At 37.9% G+C, this 12,207-nt stretch overlaps 1 protein-coding gene across 1 annotated transcript; it reads left to right on the forward strand.

Moving 5' to 3' along the window:
* Positions 1–7,700: 7,700 nt before the first annotated feature.
* LOC135692875 (galanin receptor type 1-like) lies at positions 7,701–11,770 on the forward strand. The gene has a single exon (XM_089112297.1). It carries the CDS (start codon positions 7,828–7,830, stop codon positions 9,040–9,042), a length of 1,215 nt encoding a protein of 404 aa, XP_088968423.1. The 5' UTR covers positions 7,701–7,827; the 3' UTR covers positions 9,043–11,770.
* The last annotated feature ends 437 nt before the right edge of the window (positions 11,771–12,207 follow it).

Below are 12,207 nucleotides of genomic sequence, written 5' to 3' on the forward strand. Positions count from 1 at the left end.
TTGTCTATTGTTTACAGATCTTTTCTCTCCATGATAACCCTTTTGAAAATGATCAAAGTCACAACTTAGGCCTTTTGACAACGTTTAATATTTGTTCCAGGTTACCAAACAAAAACCGTTAGCAAATAAGGGTAAGATAGTCCTAAGAATTTTTTACCATTGTCAATCATAAGACTGAAGGTGGGGCTCTCTCATCATTTGGACCATTTATTTGTGGGCTGTCGGTGCGCCAATCGTTTTTGATGGGGTTGAGAAGAAGAAAGAATTGCCATCTTCGTGCAAAAAGTCGCAAGATATACGGCCATTAATTAATGCACGATGAAAAGAAATAGAAAATTAACGTGCATGTAGAAACCTAAGAATACCCAGAAATGGGTTGGGTGGGCAGGTTGCAAAGGAAAAACCTTTTCTCTCCATTGTCCAACTTCAGGTTGTCTTGTAACGTGTGAGGATGAAACTATGCCAACGTAAAGTTTAGCCTTGGGTATAAAGTTTATACCCAAGGCCAATGCACACTTGCACACTTGCTGCTTTAGCTGTATAAAGTAATGTAATGCTTACTCGAGTACTGCTACAATAAATAAAAACTCCACGATGGTGCAATCTGTGCCAAAAAAACCCCAAGGGGCATCGAAAAGGCGTACCCTGTCACATATTAAACGTGATTAAATTTCATTTAATCAAGCTTTAATAAATTTCCTATAAAAGAAGTTCAACACAAAGAGCACATTTCCCTGCGACTTTGTTCAAATGTTCACGTCATCAGTCATTTCTGATTAAATCTGGGCTCAACTTGCGGAAGCATGTCGGGGACAAGACCTGACCTTTGGAGTCTGGAGCACAGGCTAGTCATGACGTCAAACGTGGAGTGGGTTGACTCAATTGATTTTTTAAAATAAAATAAATAGGCCAAATTTAACGTAAAATAGCCCAACATTTCAAATTAAACACCTGCACATGTCCAAGATTTGAATCAAACAGTCGTAAATCATGTTTTGCTAAGAATCGAATTTTTATTGCAACCTTATGCAAAAGATTTGTTATGACGTCATCGCTGCCAATAGAGGCTAGGGTGACCGTTCAGATTGGCAAAAGCCAAGTGGAAATCGAAAATACGCGCGGAACATCACTTGAAAAAAAAGGCCTATTTTTATTCTATATTTTCAAAAATAAAACCTTTTTTATAAGAAACAAAGTTCAGATGTTAATAACTCCAATATTAATGTTGGTGTAGGTTTTCACCTGTCAAGAGATTCAAAGGGGGTAAAGTGTTTTCTTTTTCTATGTTCAAAATTCAGTAATAACATAATATTTTGCTTCGAGTAATCAAATTTCTTCACTTTTTCTGATTGCTCTGTATTCGTTTGTTATAGTGGGTTTTTTATCAAAAATGAGGGTAGACTTTTGCCTTTTTTAAATTTGATTCCGAAATGCATGTATTCTTACTGGTAAATTCTTTACTAAGATGGTGAATTGGAGAAATTTCGGCTGGCAGCTCGAGAGAATACTTACTATAAGCCATCTCATCCCAAACCAGCCTTGTTAGATTTCAAATTTAAAAAGGGGACCATTTCAAAAATAACTTTGCAAAATATATATTATAAAATAGATAGTACTGTGTACAAAAATTGCGAGGATAATCATATTCAATTTCAATTCCAAGGTTATTTTTAAGGCAATTTCAGAGTCGAGTTAAGGCAAATCCAATATGTAAGTTGATGTTTGACCAGCTTTGTTTATCTATCTGGTACTTCAATTCTGGAAATGGAATCTGTTTACTCCGTTTGTTTTGATGAAATTTCGATTTTCTGCCAAAACTCAGACTTCTACTATATGTATATAATACTGCTTTTACCAGACAAAATATGAGCATACCCTGAGTTGATAAGAAATATTAAAAATAATTTATGATCATTTAAAAGCCACTTGTAAATATTGCTTGATGAAATAACAACCCCTCTAGAACACTTCATAAACTCTTCAGAAAAAAAGGCAGCCTGTGATTCTGATAAACGAGGGAACGACGAAAAGTTATCGTTTCATCAACATGTCATTTCGATGATGTCACGAGGGAGTTTTTCAAAGTTGATGAAACGACGAAAAGGGCGTGTTACTTTGTATTAGACATGCAAATCAGGCCATTACGAGATAAAAGGGGTACTGTCCAACAAAAGGGGAAATTTTCTGGAGAAAAGGAAGGCCAGGTGCCCACCACTAGCCAGTGCTCCAGACCCCTAACTTTCAAGGCTAACCAGCAAGTGACTGTCTATCAAAATCAGTGATCAAAAGTTGACAGTGATAATAAAACTGATAGAAAAAGATTTATCAGTGATAAATCTTTTTCTATCAGTTTTATCCACGTAGTTGGCGGTCTTCCGACTTTCTTTTTTGCCTTTCGTCAGTTCTTATCAGTATCTTTCGTAAGCTTTCATCAAGAGCTATCTTTACTGGAGTGGAGTATCAAACCGTCTTCTCCTGTTGTACTCCATGGCTCTGATTTTGTTTTCTTGTATAGTTCATCATTTTTTTATTTCTTTTGGCCATCTGAAATTCTTTCTATCTGATTGATAGAAAAAAAATTATCACTGATCAACATACAACTGACCATGTATTTTAGTTTAGGGTGTTGACGCCTGCGTCATAGATATGTCTTTAGATTACATGATGGCGCTGCATGTTTTGTCACCACCAAAGGAAAAAAAGTTGTATTTCCTATAGTCCATTCATTTGACATGAAGGGCCGCGTGCATATTTTTTGGGCAAGAAATGCATCGTTTGGCATTCTCTGATCACTAGTCCTCCAGGCACCGCGGAGCAGGGGGTGGCACTTTTTGCAAAAAATGCCAAATATTTAGTACTCAACTACCAGTAAAGCCTCTTTTTATAAGGTTTTAGCCCCCCCCCCCCACTTTTTTTAGACCCCCAATCTTCTCAACGCTCCGCGGTGCCTGTCCTCTTGTATTTTCTCTTGCTGACACTTATCAACCGCTCAGCCAGCGATAATTCGCACTTTCACGAACATTTTCAGTTTTTAATTTTAAAATTCACACAACATACAAGCTCAATACAAAATACATCAAAAACAATAATTACAGATATATAACAAACGATAAGCACCAAAAATTAAACTAAAAAAGAGAACATATGAAACCTGCATGCGGGGCATTCCTTGAGGAGATCTCTCAGTAGATTGACTTATCCAGGAGAGAGCACCCCTTATGTTAAAAAATTCATGTTTTCAGTTATCTGTAATGCGTTATGTTCACATTACCAAACTAGCCCAGGCCGAGCTTATGTTTTCAGCGTTCACATCTGAAACTGGCCTAGGCCATGCCTAGGCTAGTTTGGCCCGGGTTAATTTGTGTAGTGTGAACGGGGCTTTAGAATGACCGCAAAGACCCCAAGACCGTGGAGCCACTCCACGCAAAGAAACCAAATCCACAGGCAGCATTTGTTCGAATTTTCGAAAAATGGCCTAAGATAAATTTTGAAAGAAGATGAGTTTTTAAATTAGGAACAATCACAATTACGAGAACATAATCTTTTTTAAAAATGTTCTCTCTATTTACGGAACTGATGATCCAACACACCACACTCTATGTCAGCTAAGATCTGAAAAGAACCGTAACTGACCATTCGAATAAAGAAGTTCCTATCTCAGAAGTAAACTAGCTTCTTATGTTTTTAATCCAGTTTTGGAAAAATTAGAAAATCGATCATAAAAAAGTCAAGTGGACATATCCTCCACAGTCCACCCCGTGGCGCCGTCCCTGAATGACCAGGGGATTTTTCATTTTCACCCCACCCCCATTTGTCCCCAGTCAGTTGCAAACTAAGGCACGAAATCTCAAAAATGCTGCCGCCCTTGCCATAACTCCCTGTTATCTCTCGTGAAGTAAGTAAAACTCACCGGTTTGTTACACAGGTGTATTTAACACGTCTAACACACTAGTGACATGTTAAACATGGTTTGGGATATGTTCCAAACCTCCAAATAAAATGCAAGGGGTCCCGTCTCGTATCCAATTAAAATACATTTATCGGCTCTATGCCTCATTCCAGCCATTGGCCCCGACTTTGAAAAGCTTCCGCATGTCAAACCACAGTAATGTCAAAATTCAAAGCGGAGCTTTTTATGACGTCAGAACAGGGGTTCGTGACCATTTCTTTATGACTTGCAAACCGACAAACTACCCAGCTATCCAGCTATAAGGGTATCCAGCTCCTCTTAACTATCTTCTCTGGCTGAGCTGTTGCTTCTTCGGTCTTTTCATAATTTCTCTTAATCTTTTCATCCTAACGTTCCAGTAGTTTCAAATTCAACGCCTCGATTTTTAACTCTAAGGTGGTCAGAAATTCTAATCCCCTCCTTGCGAGAGGCAATCGAAAATATTGCGAACTGTAAACGAGGGGCAAATCACTCCAAGAAAATCTCGTACACCTTTTGTGAAAATCCTTTTGTTTTATCTGAAGATCCCTAGAAATCCTTTTGTTTTAGGGGAAATCTCGTACGCTATTTGCAAGAGTGAATTGCCCCTCGACTGTAAATGCCTCCAGTTAATTTTGTTCCATAGGCTATGAAAATTAAAAATATCTCCTCTAAATAAGAGTTTATGACACTCTTCAGCTCCATTTATTGAGCTGACATCAAAACCTGAGTGTACGCCGAAGGTTTTGGGCACAAGTTAATGGAATGCACCCTGACCATCAATACAACAGCTTCTTGTTATTTACATCGATGTGCACTCTAAAGCAAAGGTGACACTTTCTTTCTTTCTCCAACGCATGAGTTCTCCCCTCAAATTTTTGTTAAAAATCAATAATCACTGTTTTCTGAGAATCGTCGAACTGTGTATTCTGGGCGGCATAGTAATTAATTAAGTTTTAGTCTGGGAGATGCATTTTTAGCCATTCTAGAAGGCTTGATTTCAATACTTTTTTGCTCGTCGCACCCAACCATGGTAGGTCCTCCTATGTCACTTAACTTTATTCTTAGCTGCCCAGATTCAATTTTGATAAAATCCCCCATAAGAAGTGCCGTAAATCGTAAATAGACTATGGCTACCATTAGTTCAAAATCTGAGGAGCCCTAAACAAAAATTTGCTCTATTTTATTTTACTCTGAAGCTGGTATTCTGGATATAAAAAACGAATTCAAGGGCCCATCAGCCGGTATGTACATATCAGTGTAATTTAATAGAATGTTTTTTTTTATTAGTATTTTATGTTTTGCCTACCGTGATTTCTCTTATAGAAACACGTGCTTTTATATAACCACGATATATAGATAGGGCGCAAAAATCCACTTGGCCACCCCAGGGAAAACTTAGCCACCATGCCACTGGAGCCCCAAGGTCTAACACCCCTGGCTAGAAGCCAGTGGCGTAGCGTGAGCGCAGAACTTAGGCATGCGGTAACATGAAATATACGGCTATGTTGAATAAATGTAATGGTAATTTCAGTTTCTAAAAAATACAAGCAGTAATTAATGATAATCGTGATAGCAAATTTTGATTTTCAAAGTAACAAATCATTTGTACTCTAATTCTAATCAATCAAGGTGTCTATTCTTTGCATCAGAGGCTCCGACAGAGGTTGGAAAGTGAAGAGGGGCCAAGGGAAAAATAATCACCCATGCGAAAGTTTTTGAAAAAAGCTCAATTGTTTAGCAAAACTTTTCAGAATAACTCCTAGTGCTAAAACTGCTTTGCAAAAGATTTTATTCTTATTCATATTCCTCAAGAAAAGGCATCACCTAATGCCCACCTAATGTAAGAATTTTTTATGCTATAATGAAGCTGGGGATTCCCGCAAGAAGGAGCTCTCCACATTGCGAAATTGTTAACACGCTGCAGAGCCTAAGCGAACAGGAGCAACAGTTTCTGCTCATTTTTTACTCTCATAGTTAACTAAGATGAAAATAGTGAGCTGTAAGAGTTGTTAGAATTGAAGATGCTTCCATGTGTAAAGTTTCAGAAAGTTAGTCCCGGCAAATCATCATGTATTTAGCAAGGCTTGCGCTCAGGTCTACCGCATGCCCTGGTCCGTAAATTTTGACTATACTGGCAAGCCTTTTGACTTGAATTACGGAATGCGGATCATGACAAATAGACTCTGACCCCACTTTGACGAAACTTTTTCTCTTTTCAACAGTCACAAAGTAAAGAAAGGAAAATAATTGGATTTGAAATGATGTATCACGCAAAGAGTATTCGCAAAAAGCAGCTTATAGGTAGAAAAATGTTGTGGATTATCAAATATTTGGGAAGGCTTGCGCTCAGGCCGACCGCAAGCTCCAGTCCGGAAAATTCTCACTTCTCTCAGAAGCTTCTCTCGAGTTGCACTGAAGCTGCACTGGAGCATCACATGTTTCTCTTATTTTGGACAGGCGAAAAGAGTGATGTGGAGGGGCTTCAGTTTTTCAGATTTTTCGAATTTCATAATTTTTAGCGATCTGTTTACTTGGAAAAATAGCCAATTTGGGGCCAATTGGCCTGTTGGCGCTAGAGTTCACTGCATGATGCTCATGACAAGAAAGAGAAGCCGTTTATTGCGGAAATTGTTATGCATTGAAAGTGTTGCAAGAATTTTAGAATTTGTCTATCAATTTTTACGCTTGCGCCGCAAGCGTAGCATACATAGACGCTACGCCACTGCTAGAAGCATGCCCACATGTTTTCCTTATCTGAGAGCCCTCCAGCACACCTATTTCAACATCGACATTAACAAACCAGGTTCTGAGGCTCAACGTTTTTTATAATTATACCAGCGCCATAGTGATAGATCCAAAATTCAAGAATCTTCGCGGATAAATTCCTGAAACTAAATGGGGTCTACCCTTTGAAAACTGAATCATGCTGCTAGATGATTGGGTATTGATGCCCTCTTACTCATGGGCTCCGACAAAGGTTGAAAAGGGGGGGGGGGTACGGGAAAATTTAACACCCACAACAAAATGTTATTGTTTTGCAAAAAAGTGGGGGGGGGGCCCCCCGGCTCCCCCTTCGTCGGAGGCCTTTCTACTTCGGTTATTGACGCAAATGAGAATTTGCGGTTCTCCATTACATTTTGTGGTACACTCTTTGTAGGAACAACGACGCTCGGCTCGGGTTGCTTAAAATAACAACATCATACGAGCATATTATGTTCTTCAGTTCAGAGTGGATCTTAGAAGATAAAAAGCAGCGTTTCTTCGAAAATTTACTCGCATGGTTTGAAAACAGTTAGGGGTCTATCACTCTTTCCGAACAGCGTAAGAGATTTTTTGAAAAAATAAGATTTTTTAGGATTTTTCATGAATTTTTCTTGGAAACAGAAATTTTTTTGCCAAAGGCGTACGAGATTTTCATGGAGTGATATGCCCCTCGTAGTTTATATAGTAAGTGGTGATAAAAATCAATTTTGAAATGAAAACAGCATTAATGCGCGTCAAATCATCCATATCACAAAAACAGTAAGTCTCGACCGAAATTAACTGGTTCTTGTAAAAAAAACTGTATGTAATGCATTTTCCTTTTCATCTTGAAGGAAATTCCTTGCATTAAGAGGGTTTATGCTATGCTGCAAAGAGAAAAGGTTTATGCTGTGCTACGACCATTGGGGTTGTCGGCCTGCGGCTAGCCCCTGCGGCTAACCCCTGCGGCTAGCCTCTGCGGTCGCCTTTCTTTTAGCGCGTCAATGGTTTCATTTGATTATGTAAATACGTATTCAAAGTTGCCATCAGCGATGTACGTCGTTGTACTAGGAAGAAGATGAGATCCTTGGATCGGTAGAGGAACAAACAAGACTTGTTGATGCTTTTCTGGGAACAAACAGGTATTTATCATTATGGAATGCAAAGACAATTTGGCAGGCTGCCTCAGTATGCAGGTTTTTGACAATAAAGTGGATGGTCAGTGCCTAGGACCTGGCCTGACTGGCTTATTCAAATTCCTATCTATTGTATTTTTCCTGGTTGGATGTATTGGAAATGCAGCATTTTTGTTCGTTACTGCAAGGAGTTATCAAGAACTAAACTCGACCGATCTTTTTTTGGTCGGACTTTCTGGTCTTGACCTCATCGCATCAATTTTCTTGCCCCTGGTATATTTTCTAGAAATTTCAGATTCTCTTCATCATGGTTCAAACGGCGCTTGCCAGTTCATGACATTGATGCACGAAATTTCAATCGTGCTCACTGTTTATGTTCTTTTATTTACAATCCACGGTTTCTATCGAAAGTTCGTTTTGAACAGATCAGAAGAGAGCAAGAAAACAAGATTCGTTGGCCTATTTACCTTCGGCACTTTCCTTGTGGTAATTCCAGCAGTGCCTATTGTGATGGACACACGTTTGGAGAATGGCAAATGCCACGTTGAGGTATTGACGTTCACTAGTGTGGTGATCTACGATGTCGTTATTTTCATCATTCAAGTCATACTCCCTCTTACTGTTATCACCTATCTTTTCGCACGACTTGGGGTACAATTGCATTACAATCGATTCAGATCTGAGGTGGATGCAATGGAAAACGCGCGCAATAAACGAAAGACACTCGTTCTTTTGGTGATCACGTGTACGTTTTATCTCCTTTTCTTGCCATACATGTTTATGAATCTGTGGTTCCTCCTCGATTCAGGACGAAAACTGGCATCCAAACACTCCTGCTACATTTACGATATTTTCCACCTCATAATTAGTGGGAAATGCGTTGTTAATCCATTAATTTATCTTGTCCTGGATGAGAATTTCAGATACAACCTTAAACGTATCATCAGCAGCTGTAGAATTGGGAGAAGACATCATTTCATTAATGTGAAATATTCTGAACATCGGCGGGAAGAGTGCCTGATTGACGAAACTGATGCTGTTGCACAGGGAGGTATGGACTGTGAAATGAATGACTGGGAGCCAGCAAAAAGAACAAGCTCACCACTGCCCCCAGACCCCCAACTGGAGCTTAATGAAACAGATCATGATTATGAAGAAGACAATGGCATGGGGGAAGACAGTGTTGCTATTTTACGTCCATGGAAGAATCTTAGGTCAACTTCGACTTTGTAGAAGGCCACCACATGAAGGGTATTTTTATATGTGTTGTTGCGTTTCTCTTGTATCGTTGGTTCTAGAATAAAATAGGTGAATCAAGATAGTCTAACTTGTGTGAAGCACATATCCAGGAAATCAAGAATGTGTTAGCTAATAATCGTATATTTAAAGATGACTAATTGTCATCAGTAAAAATCAGCAGCTTTTTGTTTTTATACACTCTTTTTTATAAGAACCAGACAATTTTTGCCAAGGCTGGATGTTCTTTTTTGATAATTTGAAGCTCAGATGTTCTTAATTAACAAAAACAAGCAAGTTTGCAGACAAAAGACAAAATTTACTGACAGAAGGGTTGAAACTGTGTTTAAGCCGACAATATAGCAAAAGCTGGGGGTGCTGTGTGCCCCCTCCCACACCCCTCCAATTTCTGTCTCTTAAAGACCAATTAATTTGCCCTGTTAACATCTGAAGAAATTTCTACAACATCTTGGTTTTATCTTCTAATTTATCACCTGAAGCTGGACATGTTCTTAAAATGCTTTTATTTTTTGCAAATGAGCTTCTACGTTCTTATAGAAAATTCTTACAAAAAAGGAGTGTATATTTATGTCAGGCATTTTTATTCCAAATATTGAGCCATGAATGGAAATTGAATGTTCCAGTGACTTTTGCTTCAGGATTATTGAACTAATACAGAATGTTTAGACTATCTTGGTCATCTAAACTGCACATTTAAGGGGCAGATTTTAATGAAATAAGGTGAAAACTATTGTGTTTTGCTAAAGGTTATTTAGTTGTTTGTGTTGGTAAGGCTTTTTTGTCGTAATTTTTTGGGCTCTAAGGCTCATTGCAGTACGCTTGTTGTGTACAAGAGTATTGGAAAATGAGATACAAATAATGTGGAATTGGTAGACCTGGTTGCAATAAATTTGGAATCGTTTTGGATTTATATTGTTACGGGCAAAAACTCCTGAGTATTCGGGAAAATTCTTGCCATCTGGCTTGATGTTAGAAGATACTTTTTTTGGTATATTGTCCAATTGGTGTTAAAATACTAGTGTCTCCTTGCTAATCACAAATTATTTACTACCAACCACTTGGCTCTTTGAAGAAAATGGGTTGTAATCATTAAATCCCTTGCAAGAGTTCCATGTATGACCCATCTAAAAACAAATCTGAGAAGGAGCTTCTTGGCCTTGTTTCCTTGCAGCCAGCATATAGCTCTACTCTGGAATGTTTCTTGGAGTAATGTTAGGTTTGAAACCATGTGAATGCTTTTTAGATACAGATGATAATGAAATTTAAAGAAATATGTCAAGTGCAGAAATTTTTATGCATGTGAAACAATTATAGAACAACAACATTCGTGGAAAAGCCACGAGAGTAGACAGATCTTCAATTCCTGTTCTTGTTGTAAGCTTGGTAAGTTTTTTAAAGTTTTTCATGTTTTTTAATCAAGGATTCAAATCATTTTTGGGAATCAGTGAGATGCTTCTATAGCCTTCGGAGATAATTTAATGGTATTAAAGGAAGGTGAACATAATGCATTGCAACCAGCCTCTCTTCTCTCAACAGACTTGAATCCAGCTACCAAAATATTTTCCTCAAGATTCTAGATTTTTTCAGACTTTTGTCAATCCTTGCATTTGAAAGAAAGAATGGAAGATAAAACAGAGCTCTAAAGTGATGGCATCACAAAAACTGCTTTTGTAGAACTTTTGACTTATGATCAGAAAACAGCCTGTGGACCTGAAACAGCCTTGTGGAAGGCCCCCATAAGGGGTGACACCAGCTCAAACTGTAGTAATTTTGCTGACATATGGTCAAAAGATCACAGGCTTTTTCCCCATCAATTCACTGTAATATGTTCTCTGTTCATAATAGGAATCAAGCCAAAAAAGTAGTAGGCCTTTAGGGAAACTTTAATCTTTAGTTGGCCATACCTTGCCGGGTTATTAGCATACTTGACTGATTTTCCTTATTTGTAAGTATTTCATTGTATTCTTTAAGTCAGGTTATGTCACTTTTGCTGTTTCTGAAAAGTAGGGGACACCTGCTCCCTGTGCCCCAAGGTCCCTATGTCTATTAACATTACATTAGAAAAAGGCGCTTCACATTTATTGATATTTGCTCTTCTTTAATGTCATACATTTAATCATTTCTTTTAATGATGTGTAGCTATAGTACTAAACCAAATGAGAGTTAGCTGTTTCAAAATTTGTATCTTTAATAAATGGTAACAACCTAGTGTTCAGCGTAGATCTCATGTAGTATTGAGTATTTAATAGTATGTAATCAGTTTATGGTTTACTTTGCTTGATTTCCTCGAATTTGCTCTCAATTTACGGTAATTAACCACAGGCTTCTAGGCTCTGGGGGAGGTGGAGAACAAAACAAGAAATTCTAGGCCCTGCCCTTTTTGCTGTCAGCAAGCGCCTCTTTACCAATGGAGAACGACAAATGACTAGTAGAGATCCCCAAAACTAAATTTTGGTTACGCCAAGGCAGTTTTAAAAACATCATAGGATAACATCATAAAATTCGTTACCAAAATATTGCCCCTCCCTCGAAAGTTCTGCCATTGAACGAAATACCAAATCAATCATGCAAAGAACAACAGGGGATAAGCTTCCCACTCCTCACTACGTAAGTCAATGTTTCTCATTGTGTTTGCTTCGAATTTTTCATTTTTACGTCATCTCTTTAAGAAAGCTGTTGTTTAATTATATTTAATTATCTGTCAGTCTGTTTTTCTTCGATGATCAACTCAATTCTCCTAAATTGGAATTCTATTGATTTTTTATCAAAGAAACAAGCGCATAAACTTGATAAAACTCGTAAATTTTAAAGATGCACTTTTCAATCAAAACGAGGTCCAAGTAGTGGTTAATCCTACTCGCAAACGTTTACACGAGTTTTCAAGCTTTCGATCAAAATAAAAAGATCATATGATGCGGAAAACTTGATGCATACTTGTTCATCAAAACCAAACCTTTAAATTTGAAAAAAATCCGAAATTTCGAAGATGAATATTTTCATTAAAAACCATCTTGAAATACTGCTAAATGTTCCCAGAAAGCGATTCAGTCCATTTTATTTTTTTAGTTCAAAGTAAAATGGTCACAAAAATTGGAAATCTGGATGCAAAATTTTTCATCAAAAACCAAGTCTATACACTTC

This window comes from Rhopilema esculentum, chromosome 3 (assembly GCF_057945365.1).
Source record: "Rhopilema esculentum isolate cy_ngs chromosome 3, ASM5794536v1, whole genome shotgun sequence".
NCBI lineage: Eukaryota > Metazoa > Cnidaria > Scyphozoa > Rhizostomeae > Rhizostomatidae > Rhopilema > Rhopilema esculentum.